Source organism: Theropithecus gelada, chromosome 4 (genome assembly GCF_003255815.1).
Source record: "Theropithecus gelada isolate Dixy chromosome 4, Tgel_1.0, whole genome shotgun sequence".
NCBI classification, from domain to species: domain Eukaryota; kingdom Metazoa; phylum Chordata; class Mammalia; order Primates; family Cercopithecidae; genus Theropithecus; species Theropithecus gelada.
Window position 1 is genome coordinate 135,780,017 of NC_037671.1, and position 17,094 is coordinate 135,797,110.

The 17,094-nt window shown below is 39.5% G+C and overlaps 1 protein-coding gene across 1 annotated transcript in view; it reads left to right on the forward strand.

The window, feature by feature from the left end:
- SLC16A10 (solute carrier family 16 member 10) overlaps positions 1 to 17,094 on the forward strand; it is a 137,598-nt gene that overhangs the window by 74,454 nt on the left and 46,050 nt on the right. Inside the window, exons 2-3 of the mRNA XM_025383012.1 lie at positions 11,439 to 11,583; positions 16,023 to 16,476. Coding sequence (XP_025238797.1) covers positions 11,439 to 11,583; positions 16,023 to 16,476 — 599 coding nt within the window. The remainder of the gene's footprint in view (positions 1 to 11,438; positions 11,584 to 16,022; positions 16,477 to 17,094) is intronic.

Below are 17,094 nucleotides of genomic sequence, written 5' to 3' on the forward strand. Positions count from 1 at the left end.
GGTTTAGTTCCTTTCTCCTCCCAGCATATACCTAGGGTACATGAGGAGGAGACAGAAAAGGTGTCCCCTTTCTTTCTTCCATCTTTGTATCTCTGAGTCCCGGTGACCTTGGCAGGTGCTGCCCATGGGTGCCAACACGGCTTTCACCCATGTGGAACAGGGAGGCCTAGAAGGTAGGAATGATCTGTCCTCACCTACGCACTGAATCTTTGGGTTTCCTAGACCTCGTCTATGCCATAGATAAAAGCATGACCTCCTTCCATGAAGCAGGGGTTTAATTGGCAGGAATTAATCCTACTCACAGTGCTGTGTCCCTTGACTTTCATTGCCATCTGCTTCTCGATCCCTCAGATCCAGTTTTTCTTTCTAGGCCTTCAACCTGAAGCTTGAAATTGAGTTTGGGACAAAAGGGTGCCTCAGGAGGGTGCATGGACTCATTAAGTTAGGGAGTCCCATGAATTTGGGTCCTGGCCTAGTAAGATACCTTCCAAAAGGACAAAAGAAAACCCTTGCATAGAAAAGCTCCCTGTATTCACAGGGCTGTGTTTAACTCCTGATGTTGTGGAGAAAAGACAAAAGAACAGCTTAAGTACAAGAAGGGGGAAGTGCCTGGGGGAAAAACCTCTTGCTCTATGCAAATGGGTTCCTTCAACAGGGGGAAAAAAAGACACTTCTAATCCCTGTATCCTCCTTGCCTCTAAGAACAGATGGAAACTGCATTGTTCTGAATAGCGTATCTGACGGCTGGGCCAAATGCTCATTCTACCCAGTAATATCTCTGTAGTTTGCAGCAACACTCTTAACATTGTAAAAGAAGAGATAGGTGCCATGACAGGCCCCCCAAAAAGAAGGAAAATGTGGTAGAAAAAACTGGATTAGAACAAGGTTGACACTCCTAACCCTTGAGAGCAGTGGGGTGAAGGGTGGGTGTTGGGGTCCTCTCCAGCATCCTGTCCTCTGTATCTGCACCAGTGGCTCTTAATTGGCTCACCAGAGGTTCGGTGCTTCATCCGCCTTCAGCACAAAGTCTGAGGACAAGAAGCCTTGGAAATGGAAGTGAAAGAGTTTAGGTCTGCATTTACTCACCCATCAGGGATCCCAGGTGAGCCCTGAGACTGGGATTACAGTTGTGAACCATCATGCCTGGATTCCAATATTTTCTTGTAGAAGTTTTATAGTTTTCAATTTTACATTTAAGTTCTATGTTCCATTTTGAAGTGATGTTTTATATGGTATAAGGTAGGGATCAAATTTCATTGCTTCCTATATTTTTAAAGCTCTGTTATTAAGTATATATGCATTTATAATTGTTATAGTTTCCTGATGCCTTGACACTTTTACCATTGTGAAGTAGTCCTCTTCATTTCTAGTAATATTTCTTGTCTCAAAGTCTGTCTTGTCTAATGTTAGTATAGCCACCTTAGGCTTTTAGGCCTACTGTTCACATGTGATATCTTTTTCCATCTTTTTATTTTTAACTTATTTGTTTTTGAATTTAAAATATATCTCTAAACAGAATATAATTAGTTATTGTGTCTTTATCCAGTCAGACAATCTTTGCCATTTGATTAGAGTCTTTAGTCTATTTTTATTTAATGTAAAAATTGAGGCCAGGCACAGTGGCTCATGCCTGTAGTCCCAGCACTTTGGGAAGCCGAGGTGGGCAGATCACTTGAGGTCAGGAGTTCGAGACCAGCCTGGCCAACATGGTGAAATCCCATCTCTATTAAAAATACAAAAATTAGCTGGGTGCAGTGGCGCGTGCCTGTAATCCCAGCTACTCGAGAGGCCGAGGCAGGAGAATCACTTGAACCCGGGAGGTGGAGGTTGCAGTGAGCTGAGATCATGCCACTGCACTCCAGCTTGGGCAACAGAGGAAGACTCCATTTCAAAAAAAAAAAAAAAAAAAAAAAGATATGGCCATATCAATTTAGATCTTTTTAAATTTAATGACATTTAGGTCAATTTGTATTTAATGTAATAATTGATATGGCCATATCATTTAGGTCTGCCATTTTGCTATTTGTTTTCTATTTGTCTCATCTACCTTTTGTTCTTCTGTTCCTTCTTTTCTGCCGGCCTTTGCATTCATCAAATAATTTTTAGTAATCAATTTTAATTCATTGATTGGCTTTCTAGCTGTATCTCTGTGCATAATTTTTTAGTGCTTTCTTTGAGTATAACGATGTGCGTCTTTAAGTCATCCCAATCTATTTTAAGTTAATACAGAATTCAGGTAAAATATAGGAGCCTTATTACAGTATTTACCTATTTACATCCATCTTTAATGCTGTTATTTTCACTTATTTATTTATTATAACATCTACATATAGTGTTATAGTTTTTGTTTAAACAGTAATTTAAAGTTATCCTTGTAAAGAAATTATGAGGAAAAGTGTGTGTGTGTGTGTTAGTCCTTCCTTTGGACCCAAGTTGCCAGTGGTGTCATTTCCCTTCAGCCTGAAGAACTTTATTTAACATTCTTGTAGTGTAAATTTCCTAGTGACAAATTCTCTCCATTTAAAAAATCTTTATTTTGCCTTCAGTTTTGAAGGCTAGTTCAAAAGGCTGGATATAGAATTCTTGGTTATTTCCCCCCACTTTCAGCACTATCAATATGAAAGTTCCAATGTCTTCTGTCCCTTATTATTTACAAGAGGCCACCTGTTAATGATATAATTGTTCTCTCTAGATATATTATTTTTCTCTGCTTTCAGAATTTTCTTTTTGGCATTCAGCAGTTTGACTGTGATGAGCTTAGGAATCATTTTCTTAGTGTTTATCCTGCTGGGGGTGGTCTTTGAACTTCTTGGATCTACAAGTTAAAGTTTTTCACACAATTTGCAATTTTTATTTTGGGCTGTTATTTCTTTTTATTTGTTTGCTTTTTACAGTGTCTTCCTCTATCATCCAGGCTGGAGTGCAGTGGCACCATCATAGCTCACTGAAGCCTCAACCTCTCCGGCTCAAGTGATCCTCCCCTTGGCTTCCAGAGTAGTTGGGACCACAGGTGGTGCATGCTATCACACCTAGCTTTTTTTTTTTTTTCCTGTAAAGATGAGGTCTCACTATTTTGCTCAGGCTGGTCTTGAATATCTGGGCTCAAGTGATCCTCCTGCCGTGGCCTCCCAAAATATATAAGTATGAGCCACTGTGCCCAGCCCCATTATTTCTTCAGAATGACTCACATTTTTTCCTAGAGATCCATAGGTCTCTAAGACTTAGTTAATTTTGTTTAATATTATTCTCTTACAGTGAGACAGGATTTGCAATGTGAGAAAAGGCCAGCTGTCTTTAGATTGGGTATTTTCTATCTCCAGTACTTCATCCGTCAAAAGTATGACTGAAAAATGCATTCAGTAGTTATCTGTAGTAGGGTTTGCGTGACCACTTTATTCCAATGCCATAAACATAGGTTGATTAACAAATATTTTAAAAGCCACTCTCAAGTAAAATATAACTACCGAATAACCTTTAGGATGGCAATAAAATGGTCAAGGCAAGAGTACAGTCTATCCACTGCTGAATTTTTGTATAGTTTCCAGACAGCTTCGTGCCCCAGGAATTATTGGGACTTTGGTAAATAATATTTTGCATTTTAATATCAGTTTTGCATATTATTATTTTATATAATTTAGGCTATTAGACCAATATTGAGTTATTACAGAGGAAAGATACCAATATACTTCAAAAGTATGACTGGAAAATACATTCAATAGGTTCCCTTAGCAGATTGCAGATGAAAGATAAGAAAGGTCTGGGAACTTTGAAAATAGAAATTACCCAATCTTTAGATACATACTTTTCATCTCTAGAATTTTCTCTTGTTTTTATAGTTTACATTTTGTTGTTGAGATTCCCTATCTCTTCACTAAGTAAGATCACTTCTTATCTTAAATTCTTTGAAAAATATTATTTTCTAATTCATCTAACATTTATAATAGAAACTTTGAAATCTTTGTTTACTAAATACAACAGCTGAGCCTATTCACAGTCTGTTTTTTTGATTGCCTGTTTGTTTGCATGCCTCATAATTTTGGTTGAAACTTGAACATGTAGATAATATTTTGAAATAACTCTGAATCTACTGTGTTAATCCAAGGATTATTGAGTTTTTGTTCCTAGCAGATAGCTTGCTCACATTGCAAATCCTGTCTCACTGTGGTGTGCGGCAGCTGATATCTCTGCTTAGTTCTTATAACTTTCAGATGCTGCCTTTCTTTATTCTGGCTTCTGTTCAGTCTACCAAGCATGTGCACATTTTATTGGCCCTCTAGAAAGCCCACAACTTTGTAATTCTTCTTGCAACTGTAGCTTTTCAAACTCTCCCCCAATTTCTATCAGTTTTTAAGATATTTTCCAGTATGTTTAGTTTTGTTTAGCTCAGATTTAATAATAGTTATCTGTAGTAGGGTTTGCAGGACCACTTTATTCCAATGCCATAAACAGAAGTTGATTAGCAACTTCTTTTTTTTTTTTTTTTTTTTTTAGATGGAGTCTCACTCTGTCACCTAGGCTGGAGTGCAGTAGTGCGATCTGGGCTCACTGCAAGCTCTGCCTTCCGGGTTCACGCCATTTTCTTGCCTCAGCCTCCCGATTAGTTGGGACTACAGGTGCCCACCACCACACCCAGCTAATATGTATATATATATAGATTTGTATTTTTAGTAGAGACGGGGTTTAGTAGAGATGAGGTTTCACTGTGTTAGTGAGGATGATCTCGATATTCTGACCTTGTGATCTGCCCACCTCGGCCTCCCAAAGTGCTGGGATTACAGGTGTGAGCCACTGTGCCCAGCCGATTAGCAAATATTTTTAAAGCCACTCCTAAGTGCAATATAACTACCAAATAACCTTCAGGATGGCAATAAAATGGTCAAAGCAAGAGTACAGCAGTACAGCCTACCCATTCCTGAATTTGTGTGTAGCTGCCAGACAGTTTCATGCTCCAGGAGGTACTGGGACTCTGCTCAATAATATTAACATATTGCATTTTAATCTCAGTTTTGCATACGATTATTTTATATAATTTAAGGCTATTAGACCAATATTGATTATTACAGAGCATAGATATCTTGAAAGAGGCCAAGATGGAGTGGAAATGCAGGTTGGAACTACCAAAGGGCAAAAAACTATTTATCAACCTTTAACTACAGTAAATCTTCCCTTTGGGTATTTTCATTTGTAAACACTTTGCCCTTGCAATCATTTACATCTGCATAATTACAACACCTTTGCTTTATTTGGCATGCAGGAGAATCTTCTTAAATATCAAACCTAACCACTTTGAGTGATTTGCATCCTGCTTTTGTATACATTTAGAGCCTTGGGATTTTTTCTCAGAATGGAGTAGGAAACAAATAGGATCTAGATAGGGAAATTGAAAAGCTTCCTGGTATTTTTCTGTAAAAAGATTTCTTAACGTGTCTTCTTGGATGTGTCTCTCTGATGTCAAACATACACACATATTCAAATAAGAGTTATACAAGCACATCTTATACATTTTTGGCATCTATTTCTCTTAAGACACAGGACATTCTATCTGGTGTTCTGATCAGACCACTTTTGCATATGTTACTAGACTGAAAATTTTTGGAAGGTAGAGAAATCTCTTATTTGTTTCTATATTCCCAACAGCCTAGGATAGAACCTAGAACATTAAAGAACACTAAAATTTTAATAGTGTAACTGAAAAGCAGGTTAGTTTGTCACTGCATGTAGAGTCCAATTAACAAGAGCAAGTTCTGATACAAAGAAGTGTATTTATTTCAAAACTAGCTTAGAGGCAGAGGGACAAAGCCTCCTGCCTAAGTGTGCCACTTCATCTTTGGAGCAAAAAGTGGGCATTTTTATAAGGTAGGGGAGGAAATGAGCAAGGGCAAGGGTCCCTCTGCTACTGGGCAGGTATCTGAGCTGGCACCTTCTTGGGCGGAAGTAAGTTGTAGAAGTGGCCAAGTGGGCGTGCTTTCAACATGCCCTCCTAGTGGGCATGAGTTATGAGATAACCCTGTGGATAGTTCTGTGGGGGCATGCTTTGGTCTGCAAATTGACTGTCAACTTTCGAGGAGAGATCCTTGGGGGGAAAATTCGGAAGTCCTCTGTGGGTGTTTTGTAGAAGAACATAGAGGGACTAGGGCTCGATTGCTATTTATTTATTTATTTATTGAGAGAGAAGGTCTTGCTCTGTTGCCCAGGCTGGAGTGCAGTGGCACCATCATACCTTACTGCAGCCTCAAACTCCTGGGCTCCAGGGAGCCTCCTGCCTCCCTGCCTCCCAGGAGTCCCAGCCTCCCAAGTAGCTGGGACTACTGTTGTTTGCTACCATGCCCAGCTAGTTTTTAAAGTATTTTTTTTTGTAGAGATGGGTTCTTGCTTTGTTGCCCACGCTGGGCTTGAACTCCTGGCTTCAAGTAATCCTCCTACCTCAGCCTCCCAAAGTGCTGGGATTATACATATGAGCCACTGTTCCTGGTCTAGTTTGATGCTTTTTTTTTTTTCCTGAGACGGAGTCTTACTCTGTTGCCCAGGCTGGAGTGTAGTGGCGCAATCTTAGCTCACTGCAACCTTCGCCTCCCAGGTTCAAGCGATTCTCGTTACTCAGCCTCCGGAATAGCTGGGATTACAGGCACCTGCCACCACACCCAGCTAATTTTTGTACTTTTAGTAGAGATGGGATTTCACCCTGTTAGCCAGCCTGGTTTGAACTCCTGACCTCAGGTGATCCACCGGCCTTGGGCTCCCAAAGTGCTGGGATTACAGGCATGAACCACCACACCCGGCTATTTGCATTTTTAAGATAAAAATTTTACCATGCTGGATATATTACAGTAACTATGTACTTCAGTTTCCCAATTGTTAAACGAACTTAATAGAAGTACTACCTTATAGAATTCTGGAGATTAAATGAAATAATCTTCTGAGTGCAACAAATATATTATCAGTACAACAGCTAGCTCTGCTGAGTCTTTATTATTATAATAGTGGTAATAGACTTGGAAGGGGTGAAAGAGAACAACAGTCTATTTTATTTTTGTGGCATATATATCATAGGTCATAAGACCTTGGATTATTTAGATGCCATGTTAAAACTTGACAAAAACTAGAAATGTTGTGAGTGTGCAATAGCAGGTAATAACTATTCTGATAATTAATTTATTCTTGAATTTGATCAGAAGACAGACCTAACTTCATCTATTGCCAATTATTATTGTAGCAAAATCTATTAGAATTTCAGTGTAGGCACTACAGTACAATAGTGTGAATTTCAAAAGTGAGATATTTTATGTGGCTTTTTAAAGTAGGTTTTCAAACCAGTTAAAGGCTCTAAAACCCATTAAGAAGGATACTATGGGTCAGGAATAGCATTTTATGAGGACTCCTGAGAAAACGGTGCTGTGTCCCCTCCACCATTGTGTAAGTGGAGGTTACTCTCACTTGTTCTCTCACTTGGTATCGAGTGAGAGGGGCTTGAGAGGGACGACTTAAGAGATTTAAAGGATTCCCCCCAGTTGCAGGGAAAAGAGGACCAGGGTCCGCTCTCCGAGATACCCAACAAGGAGAGAACTGTGGCTGGCTTACTGTTCCCACAGAAAGAACTATACTATAATGGTGGCTGTGTTGAATTTGCCTACACTCCAGCCTTTGTCAGGGCAAAGGAAATGTATTTCCTGCAGATTAGAGGTGGGCCTAGTGGAGGAGAGGGATAGCTTGGAGTTGGACTCCTGTCCAAATAGATGCCTGAAAGGGCAGTGAGGTTCCAATGGTGAGTCTTTTGAATGACAGCCAAAAAGCCAGAAGAATGAATTATCCAAGTCAGTGGAGCTATGACCAGAGGTGAGACTCTGAATAACCCATGAAAGTGCATCTGACTTCTTCCACTTTTTTCCCAAGATTTTTAGTTTCTTTGCGCTGAAAAACAGTAGATTGAAATCCACAGTAATTCACAAAAACTTATGCAAGGTTTTTTTTTTTTGAGACAGAATCTCATTCTGTCCCCCAGGTTGGAGTACAGTAGGATGACCTTGATTCACTGTAGCCTCCACCTCCCAGGTTCAAGCAATTCTTGTGCCTCAGCCTCCTGAATAGTTGGGATTACAAGCATGAGCCGGCAAGGCCAGCTAATTTTTGTATTTTTTTTTTTTTTTTTTTTTTTTTTGAGACGGAGTCTTGCTCTGTCCCCCAGGCTGGAGTGCAATGGCGCGATCTCGGCTCACTGCAAGCTCCGCCTCCTGGGTTTACGCCATTCTCCTGCCTCAGCCTCCGGAGTAGCTGGGACTACAGGCGCCCGCCACCTCGCCCGGCTAGTTTTTTTGTGTGTTTTTAGTAGAGACGGGGTTTCACTGTGTTAGCCAGGATGGTCTCGATCTCCTGACCTTGTTATCCCCCCGCCTCGGCCTCCCAAAGTGCTGGGATTACAGGCTTGAGCCACCGCGCCCGGCAATTTTTGTATTTTTAGTAGAGACGAGGTTTCTGCATGTTGGCCAGGCTGGTCTTGATCCTGATCTCAGGTGATCTGCCTGCCTTGATCTCCCAAAGTGCTGGGATTACAGGCTTGAGCCACCATGCTCGGCCAAGGTATTTTTTCTTGAAAAATCTTTACTCATATGAGCAGTATATGCAGTATAAGGATATGCTCTTGGGTTTCTTGATGTGGTCTAATATCTAGTGTTGGCCCCTTAATTATAAAAGTGCTTTTATCTAAAAGTAGATGTTAGTTGTCAGGCAATGTTTGCTATAAAAAAAATTAAATAAAAAATAAAAGTAGATGTTAGGATGTTTTCTTCTGGCCTGCCTAGTATTTATATTAGATTCTTTCTTTTCTTTCTTCCTTTCTTTCCTCCTTTCTTTCTCTTTTCTTTCTTTCTTTCTTTCTTTCTTTCTTTCTTTCTTTCTTTCTTTCTTTCTTTCTTTCTTTCTTTCTTTCTTTCTTTCTGTTTCTTTGTTTCTTTCTTTCTTTCTCTTTCTTTGTTTCTTTCTTTGTTTCTTTGTTTCTTTCTTTCTTTCTTTCTTTTCTTTCTCTCTCTCCCTTTCTTTTCTTTCTTTCTTTCTTTTCTTTCCTTCTTTCTCTTTCTCGCCTTCTCTCTTTATCTCTTTCCCTCCCTCCCTCCCTCCCTCCGTCCCTCCCTCCCTCCCTCCCTCTGTCCCTCCCTCCCTCCCTCTGTCCCTCCCTCCCTCCCTCCCTCCTTCCTTCCCTCCTTCCTTCTGTCCATCCGTCCGTCCTTCCTTCCTTCCTCTCTCAGCTTCCCAGGCTGCAGTGTGCAGTCACACGATCTCGGCTCACTGCAACCACCATCTCCCGGGTTCAGGTGATTCTCCCATCTCAGCCTCCTGAGTAGCTGGGACTACAGGCACCTGCCCCCACGCCTGGCTAATTTTTGTATTTTAGTATAGACGGGGTTTCACCATGTTGGCCAGGCTCGTCTGGAACTCCTGACCTCAGGTGATCAGCCTACCTCGGCCTCCCAAAGTGCTAGGATTACAGATGTGAGCCACTGCACCCAGCCTAGATTGTTTCTTAAACACCACAGATGTCTGAACTTTTTTGAATGAAATTAAATTATTAGAGATTAGTAAAATTTTGTATAAGATAGTACTAAAAAATTCTTACTAGGCTGGGTATGGTGGCTCATGCCTGTAATGCCAGCAATTTGGGAGGCCAGGGTGGGCCAATTGCTTAAGCCCAGGAGTTTGAGACCAGCCTGGGCAACATGGTGAAACCTTGTCTCTACAAAAGATACAAAAATTAACTGGTGTGGTAGCACACACCTGTAGTCCCAGCTACTGAGGAGGCTTAGGTGGGAGGATGGCTTGAGCCCAGAAGGCAGAGGTTGCAGTGAGCCAAGATTGCAGCACCACACTCCAGCCTGGGTGACACAGCGAGACCCTGTCTCATTAAAAAAAGAAAATTTAACCTGTCTCAAGCTTCCCATACTGTAAGGCTCTAAACGTCTTGGTTGGATTGTGCTAATATATTTGGCCAATCAGCTCCTTCCTACCGTCTACTTTTGAACCCCTATCACCACCATTTAAGTCAAGATGACAGTGTTTACACAATCTCTTCATTGTATTTTAAGATTAGTCTTATTTCTGGTGAGGGAAGACAGATAATAGAAATATGGCTGACTGACTGGGCCATGGCTCACGCCTGCAACCCAGCATTTTAGAGGCCGAGGTGGGAGGATTGCTGGAAGCCAGGAGTTCAAGACCAGCTTGAGTAACAAAGTGAGACCCTGTCTCTACAAAAGAAACACACAAAAAAGAAATACAACTGACTAAAATATATATATAATTTAAAAATGTAAGAAGGCAAAAAATTTCTGGGCTCAAGGTGGGTGATCGCTTAAGCCCAGGAGTTCAAGACCAGCCTGGGCAACCTGGCAAAACCTCGTTTCTACAAAAAATACAAAAATTAGCCAGGCATGGTGCTGCACACCTGTGGTTCCAGCTACTTGGAAGGTTGAGGTGGGAAATTTGCTTGAGCCTGGGCTGTCAAGATCACAGTGAGCTGAGATCGCACCACTGTACTCCAGCCTGGGCAATGGAGTGAGATCATTTCTCAAAAAAAAAAGGCAAAATATTAAATTATTAGTATGATAAAGTTTCATTTGGACTTAATATGAAATTCATTACTAGAAATGATGATCATTTGCATAGGGCTTAACTACCTTTGCTAAGAAAATAGAGTAATATACTGGGAGACTCCCAGAGCTTCACAGAGCTTCAGGGTCATCTACCAAGACAAACAATTTGTTGTCATCATCATTGTTAAAACTCTAAATTATTAAGTGCTTATGTGCCAGATACTGAGGTTTATGTGCACTTTCTCTAATCTTTAATAATTCTAGAAAGGTATTTATTTGATCCGTTTTCAAGATAAGAAAACTCATTCAGAGGGGAAGTAACTTGACCAAGGATATGTTGTAGTTGTAGAGCTGGGAATATGACTCATGTCTGTTTTTTCCACAGCTCATTTTCACTTAGGTTCCATTAGTTTATTTTACTTTTTTAGGAGGACTTACAGACTTGATTTCCTCGGCGAAGTCAGATCACTCATTTCTTTGGCACATAATTATGATTATTTGTATTTAATATTTCTTTGTTTCTTGTTGGTTTTCATTTTTTGGGTTTTTATGGAATCTGACTTCTGATTCTCAATTTTTTTATTGTGAAATATAACATACCTTCAGAAAAGAAGATTAAACATATGTATGGTTTTATAAATAATTATAAAATAAATACCCAGTAACTATTATCCAGGTCAGCAAATATTCTACTAGTGTATATGAGTCAATTTCCATGGCAAAAGAACTAAGCTTAGGCGCTATACTAAAAAAAAACCTAAAAATAAAATTTTTCTAAATGTGTATTATATCAATGGAATAAGTACAAATATAACTTACCATGTCATAATTCCTCCCACCCTTTCCCCTCTTTTACAGCATGGGTAGGTTCTCTCTCCATGGGGATGATTTTCTTTTGCTGCCCAATAGTCAGCGTCTTCACAGACCTATTTGGTTGTCGGAAAACGGCTGTCATGGGTGCTGCTGTTGGATTTGTTGGGCTCATGTCCAGTTCTTTTGTAAGGTAAGGACTTGGTTTTTTCATGTTGCTTTTTAAAAACTGTTAAATGCCTTAAAGTTTTAATTTAAGAAACTCTGTTATTTACAAACAAAGCTCCTCCTTTTCATTTCTTAAAACTTTAAGCAGTATGACTTATAAAACAAACGTTATCCATAGCAGCAAATCAGAGCTTGAGAATTTGAATGCTTTTTTTTCTTGTAATGCCTAAGACTTAGACATCAATCAGGATATATGTGTTTCCTGGTGCATGGAAAAATGTTTCTCCTTATCTTTTTCTTCTGTTCACATAAAAATCCCAATGGCACTCAAGTTATAACAATAAGTTATCTAAAATAGCGGCCTTAGTTTAAGGTCCTTTCAGTCTGAGGCCCACGGGTTACAATACGTGCTGTTTTAAAGTAGCTGTTCATAGGCTTGATATGAAATATTTTTATTAATGAGACCAAAACCTTGCCATTTATTCCAACCCAGATAGAGAATTCTTGTCTGTTCTTTAAAAAAAGAACATGCTAAAATTTTAAAATATCATGGCAAAATGAAGTGGTCCAATGTACCTTAAAATAAAACTTAATGTCAGTGTACTTCTCCTGTATCTATTAGAAAAGGGATCCGCAGCCCCTGTGCCACAGACTGGCACGGGTCCATGGCCTGTTAGGAACTGGGCTGCACAGCAGGAGGTGAGCTGTGGGTGAGCAAGCAAAGCTTCCTCTGTATTTATAGCTGCTTCCTATTACTTGCATTACCACCTGAGCTCCACCTCCTGTCAGATCAGCGGCAGCATTAAATTCTCCTAGGAGTGCAAACCCTATCGTGAACTGTACATATGAGGGATCTAGGTTGCACTCCCCTTATGAGAATCTAAATGCCTGATGATCTGTCACTTTCTTCCGTAACACCCAGATGTTACCGTCTAGTTTCAGGAAAACAAGCCCAGGGCTCCCACTGATTCTACATTATGATGAGTTGTATCATTATTTCATTATATATTACAATGTAATAATATTAGAAATAAAGTGCACAATAAATGTAATGCACTTGAATCATCCCTAACCACCCTCCCCCGACCCCATCCATGGAAAAATTCTTCCTGAAACTGGTCTCTGGTGCCAAAAAGATTGGGGACTCCTGTATTAGAAGAAAAGATGCAGTGCACTGAAGAGGGACGAACCATAAGGAGCAGATGGGCACAAAACTGCATGGAGCACCTCTCCCTGCAGCTCTGGTTCTCCTTGTAAGTCCCTTGCGTTGGTAGAATAATCCTCAGTGAGAGAAACACTGATTTAATATGTAGCTCTGGTTAACAGGAGGTGCTTAAGAAGAAAACCTCTTAAGATCATTTCTATCCTTTGTCTCTACTTTAGTGGTTTATCTTCATTTCCTGCCTCTTTCCTGTCCCTAGCTGTCTTCATGCTGCTTTAGTTGAAAAGCATTAATGTGGTCATTAAGGAAAAATAAGTCAAATTTACATTTGACTTTTTATTTTTAAATATTTAATCAACAGGATCCTTGGTTTTACTCATTGCCGCTCCCCACCCCCCAACACACATCCCTTCCTCAACTCTAAAGTGAGCCTCATTCTTTCGTATTTTCTTCCATCTAATTTAGACTCCAGCCTGGGCGGCAGAGCAAGACTCCGTCTCAAAAAAAAAAAAAAAAAAAAGAAATTCTAGTTGGATTTTTAAATATTATATTTATTTCTTTGTAGAAAATAGATATTTTCATCTTTAAAGTACCTTGATGGGTTTTTTTCTTCTAAAATTGTTTTTTTTTTTTAAAATTTTGATTGGAATAAGATTCTGTGTAGGTAATTCCGTGAGATGATTTATTTTAGCAGCAATATAATATTTACATTATTATTAATGTAATTAATGTTATTAATACCTCATCAGATAGCTTCTTTGATCTGGAAGCTTACAGGTACCTATTGTCAGTACCTGTGGCTCTGCCACTTGCCAAATGTATTACAACTCCAGCTGTGGTCGAGAGGGGACTGAGAGGTAGACAGCTTATGTAATTTACTACCTAGTTTGTTAACAAAACACACATACAAAGCAATGTTTTTCAAATTTTTCTGACCACTGAGCAATAAAAATTATGACATATATTTTGATGTGACCCAGTTCTCTCTCTCTTTTCTGTACCCTCTAAGTGAAACAAAATTTATTGAAACCAAAATTCCCTTACTACGTGTAATATTCTCATATTTTCTATTAAATGTCATTATTTAGCCTGCTGGTCAAAGGCTACTGAAACTTGTGAGCAAGATACAGGAGCAAGGGGAAACGTGGTATAGATTCTGAGTGTCGGGTGGCAGGTCCATTTTTCCTCTAGTTCCTGTTCTGCCTTCTGAGGAAAACCTTCTCCAGCAACTTAGGTCAATCACACCCATGTCCCTTCTCTGAATCCTTTTTGCATGTATGATTGGTATCCGACAGCCTTACTCATTTACATTGCACTTATTCGGCTGCCAAACATCACAGACTGGAACCATCTGTTCCTGAAGGGAAAACCTGGAAGTGAAAAGGGTTCAGCAGCAGTGAAAATGCCATCGCAAAGCTCATTACTTCTGTAAGCTCATTACTCCCTTCACTCTGTAGAAGGGAGAGGCTCTGTGGTTTTCCAGCTGAGAGCATTACAGTACAGTGGTACAACTGTATAGGAACTGATGTTCCTCATGATTCTGCTGTGAACAGTATTTTTAATATACACTTTGAAGAAGGCAGAGAGGAATGTACAATAGACTTAAAATTTTTTTCTTTAAAATTGTTAAATAAAAACAAATAAGCACTTTACATAAGTTACAATTATCTGGAAAACTACTTAGGTGGAAAAACTGATACAGAATGAATGAAGCATTAATTTCTGTTTTGTTCTGTGTTGTATTATTATTATTTGGGATAGATATCTTGTTTCACTAAGCAGACTATGAGTATCTTGAAGGCAGAACCACATTTTTTTTTTTTTTTTGAGACAGGGTCTCACTATTACCCAGGCCAGAATGCAGTGGTGTGATCATAGCTCACTGCAGCCTGGATTCCTGGGTTCAAGCCATCCTCCTGCCCCAGCTTCCTGAGTAGCTAGGACTACAGGCACATGCCATCACACCCAGCTAATTTCAGCTAATTTTTTTTTTTTAAGTAGAGATGGGGTTTTGCTATGTTGCCAGACTGGGTTCAAGCCATCCTCCTGCTTTGGCCAGCCAAAGTGTTGGGATTACAATTGTGAGCCACCATGTCTGGCCAAGGACCAAATTTTTAATATTCTTTTCCACAACATATCTGGTACATAGTAGTTGCTTAATATGTTGGCTAAACAAAGAGTGGAGATTCAGTAAAGGGTGATCAGAGTGAGGTGAGATTAATTTGGGAAACCCTAGAAGTGCCTCTTGAGTCTGATCTGAAGGTGGTGCTAGCTGTGGATTAATAGAGGGAGAAGGGCATCTCAGAGAGAGGATTGCCAACATGCCTTAATTTTATCAGATTCTAGAGTTCCTTATGATTACCTCAGCATGTTGCTAGACTAGCATTATTGTCCAAAATTTAATTATTAACCAACTTTATCTATCTTACTTTCTAATAAATTGTTTGCTTTTACTACTGATAGCCTTTTCAAAAAACTTTAACTAGTTTTGTTCTTTACCGTAATTGTTTCAAAGAACATAATGATACGATCCTTTATCTTCCTAAGAAATGTCCAATTATTTGGTTAAACTAGAAGATTATTGAATCCATTATTCTTTTGACACACACGCATGGCCTTACAGCTTACAAACTGAGATCACTAAAAGGAATACACGTAATTTAGTCTTTCTGCAGTCGGAATATGATTTCTTGTTATCTTGCACAATATTGGGAACAGTGCAACACAGGGCGAAGGTTGGTCTACAGCCCTTAGGCCAGCAAAAAACAGGCACAACTGCGCCTCTGTGCAAATGTTCCTGACATAACCTTGGGGAAAAAATATAAAATGCAGCCTTTTCTTTTACTACCTTGTTTGGTAAGTACCTGGAAAAACTCCATGAAATAATTAGTTTTCATAGTTAATTCTGACTTTTTAAAAAAGTGTTTCATTGAGACTAGGTTTTTGGTTTGTTAATTGAATCACTGTTGATTTTACTCGTCCTGGCACCAACCTTTATTTCTGAGCTGTGGAGAGCACAGTTCTTACTCAGTGCTGTGTGCGTCACCTGAAATCCACAGAAAGAGGAGGCAGAACAAAATCACTGATGACCTTAATGGTTATTTTTCACACATTCAGATTAAATTAAAATATGTTTAGTGCTACATTCTTGACTTACTGAGTTTTTCCCTCATTTTGGTCAACTTTTACTTGTAGAAAATATGTTGATGAACAAAAACCCACATTTACTATAAGGTTTTATTCTACCAAGCACACAGTAACAATATTGAAAGCTGCTTTCCATCTTTTTCATCTTTATACAGTTCCATCGAGCCTCTGTACCTTACCTATGGAATCATATTTGCCTGCGGCTGCTCCTTTGCATACCAGCCTTCATTGGTCATTCTGGGACACTATTTCAAGAAGCGCCTTGGACTGGTGAATGGCATTGTCACTGCTGGCAGCAGTGTCTTCACAATCCTGCTGCCTTTGCTCTTAAGGGTTCTGATTGACAGCGTGGGCCTCTTTCACACACTGAGGGTGCTCTGCATCTTCATGTTTGTTCTCTTTCTGGCTGGCTTTACTTACCGTCCTCTTGCTACCAGTACCAAAGATAAAGAGAGTGGAGGTAGCGGATCCTCCCTCTTTTCCAGGAGAAAGTTCAGTCCTCCAAAAAAAATTTTCAATTTTGCCATCTTCAAGGTGACAGCTTATGCAGTGTGGGCAGTTGGAATACCACTTGCACTTTTTGGATACTTTGTGCCTTATGTTCACTTGGTGAGTATGCTCCTTCACTGATCATGAATATTACTATTTCATAAAGAAAAACTTCTTCGAAGAGAAAGATGGGTCAAGTTAAAGTTGGCCTCAAACATTATCCTGGTTGTAATTTGGGTATTTTTGAAATGAAAGGTCTCTCAAGACAATGTCAATACACCATCAGACCACTAAACAGAGAGAGTATGTTTCATAGCGTGCTTTGGTATTTTAAAAACCCCGCAAACCCAGCCAGACACCATGGTGCCTTTCTGTGGTCCCAGCTACTAAGCTGAGGCAGGAGGATCGCTTGAGCCCAGGAGTTCAAATCCAGCCTAGACAACATAGAGAGACTCTACCTCTAAAAATAAAATAAAAGTCCCCAAACAAATGCATTTTTTTTTTTAAAAGGAAGGCTAAAATATTGGAACAAATTGCATTCAATATAAAACATTTGATAAGTCTCTTTTTCTTCATATGGCTTTTATCAGGGACAAAGTTAGCGCTGTGATTTTGCTACCGTAAGTAAATTGTTTTGCAACCAGTGTAGAAATTAGGTAATTAGCAAAAAAACCATGACTTTGATACAAAGAAACATTACATCTACTTGTGGTACACTTCTGGGAAAATGGGAATTCT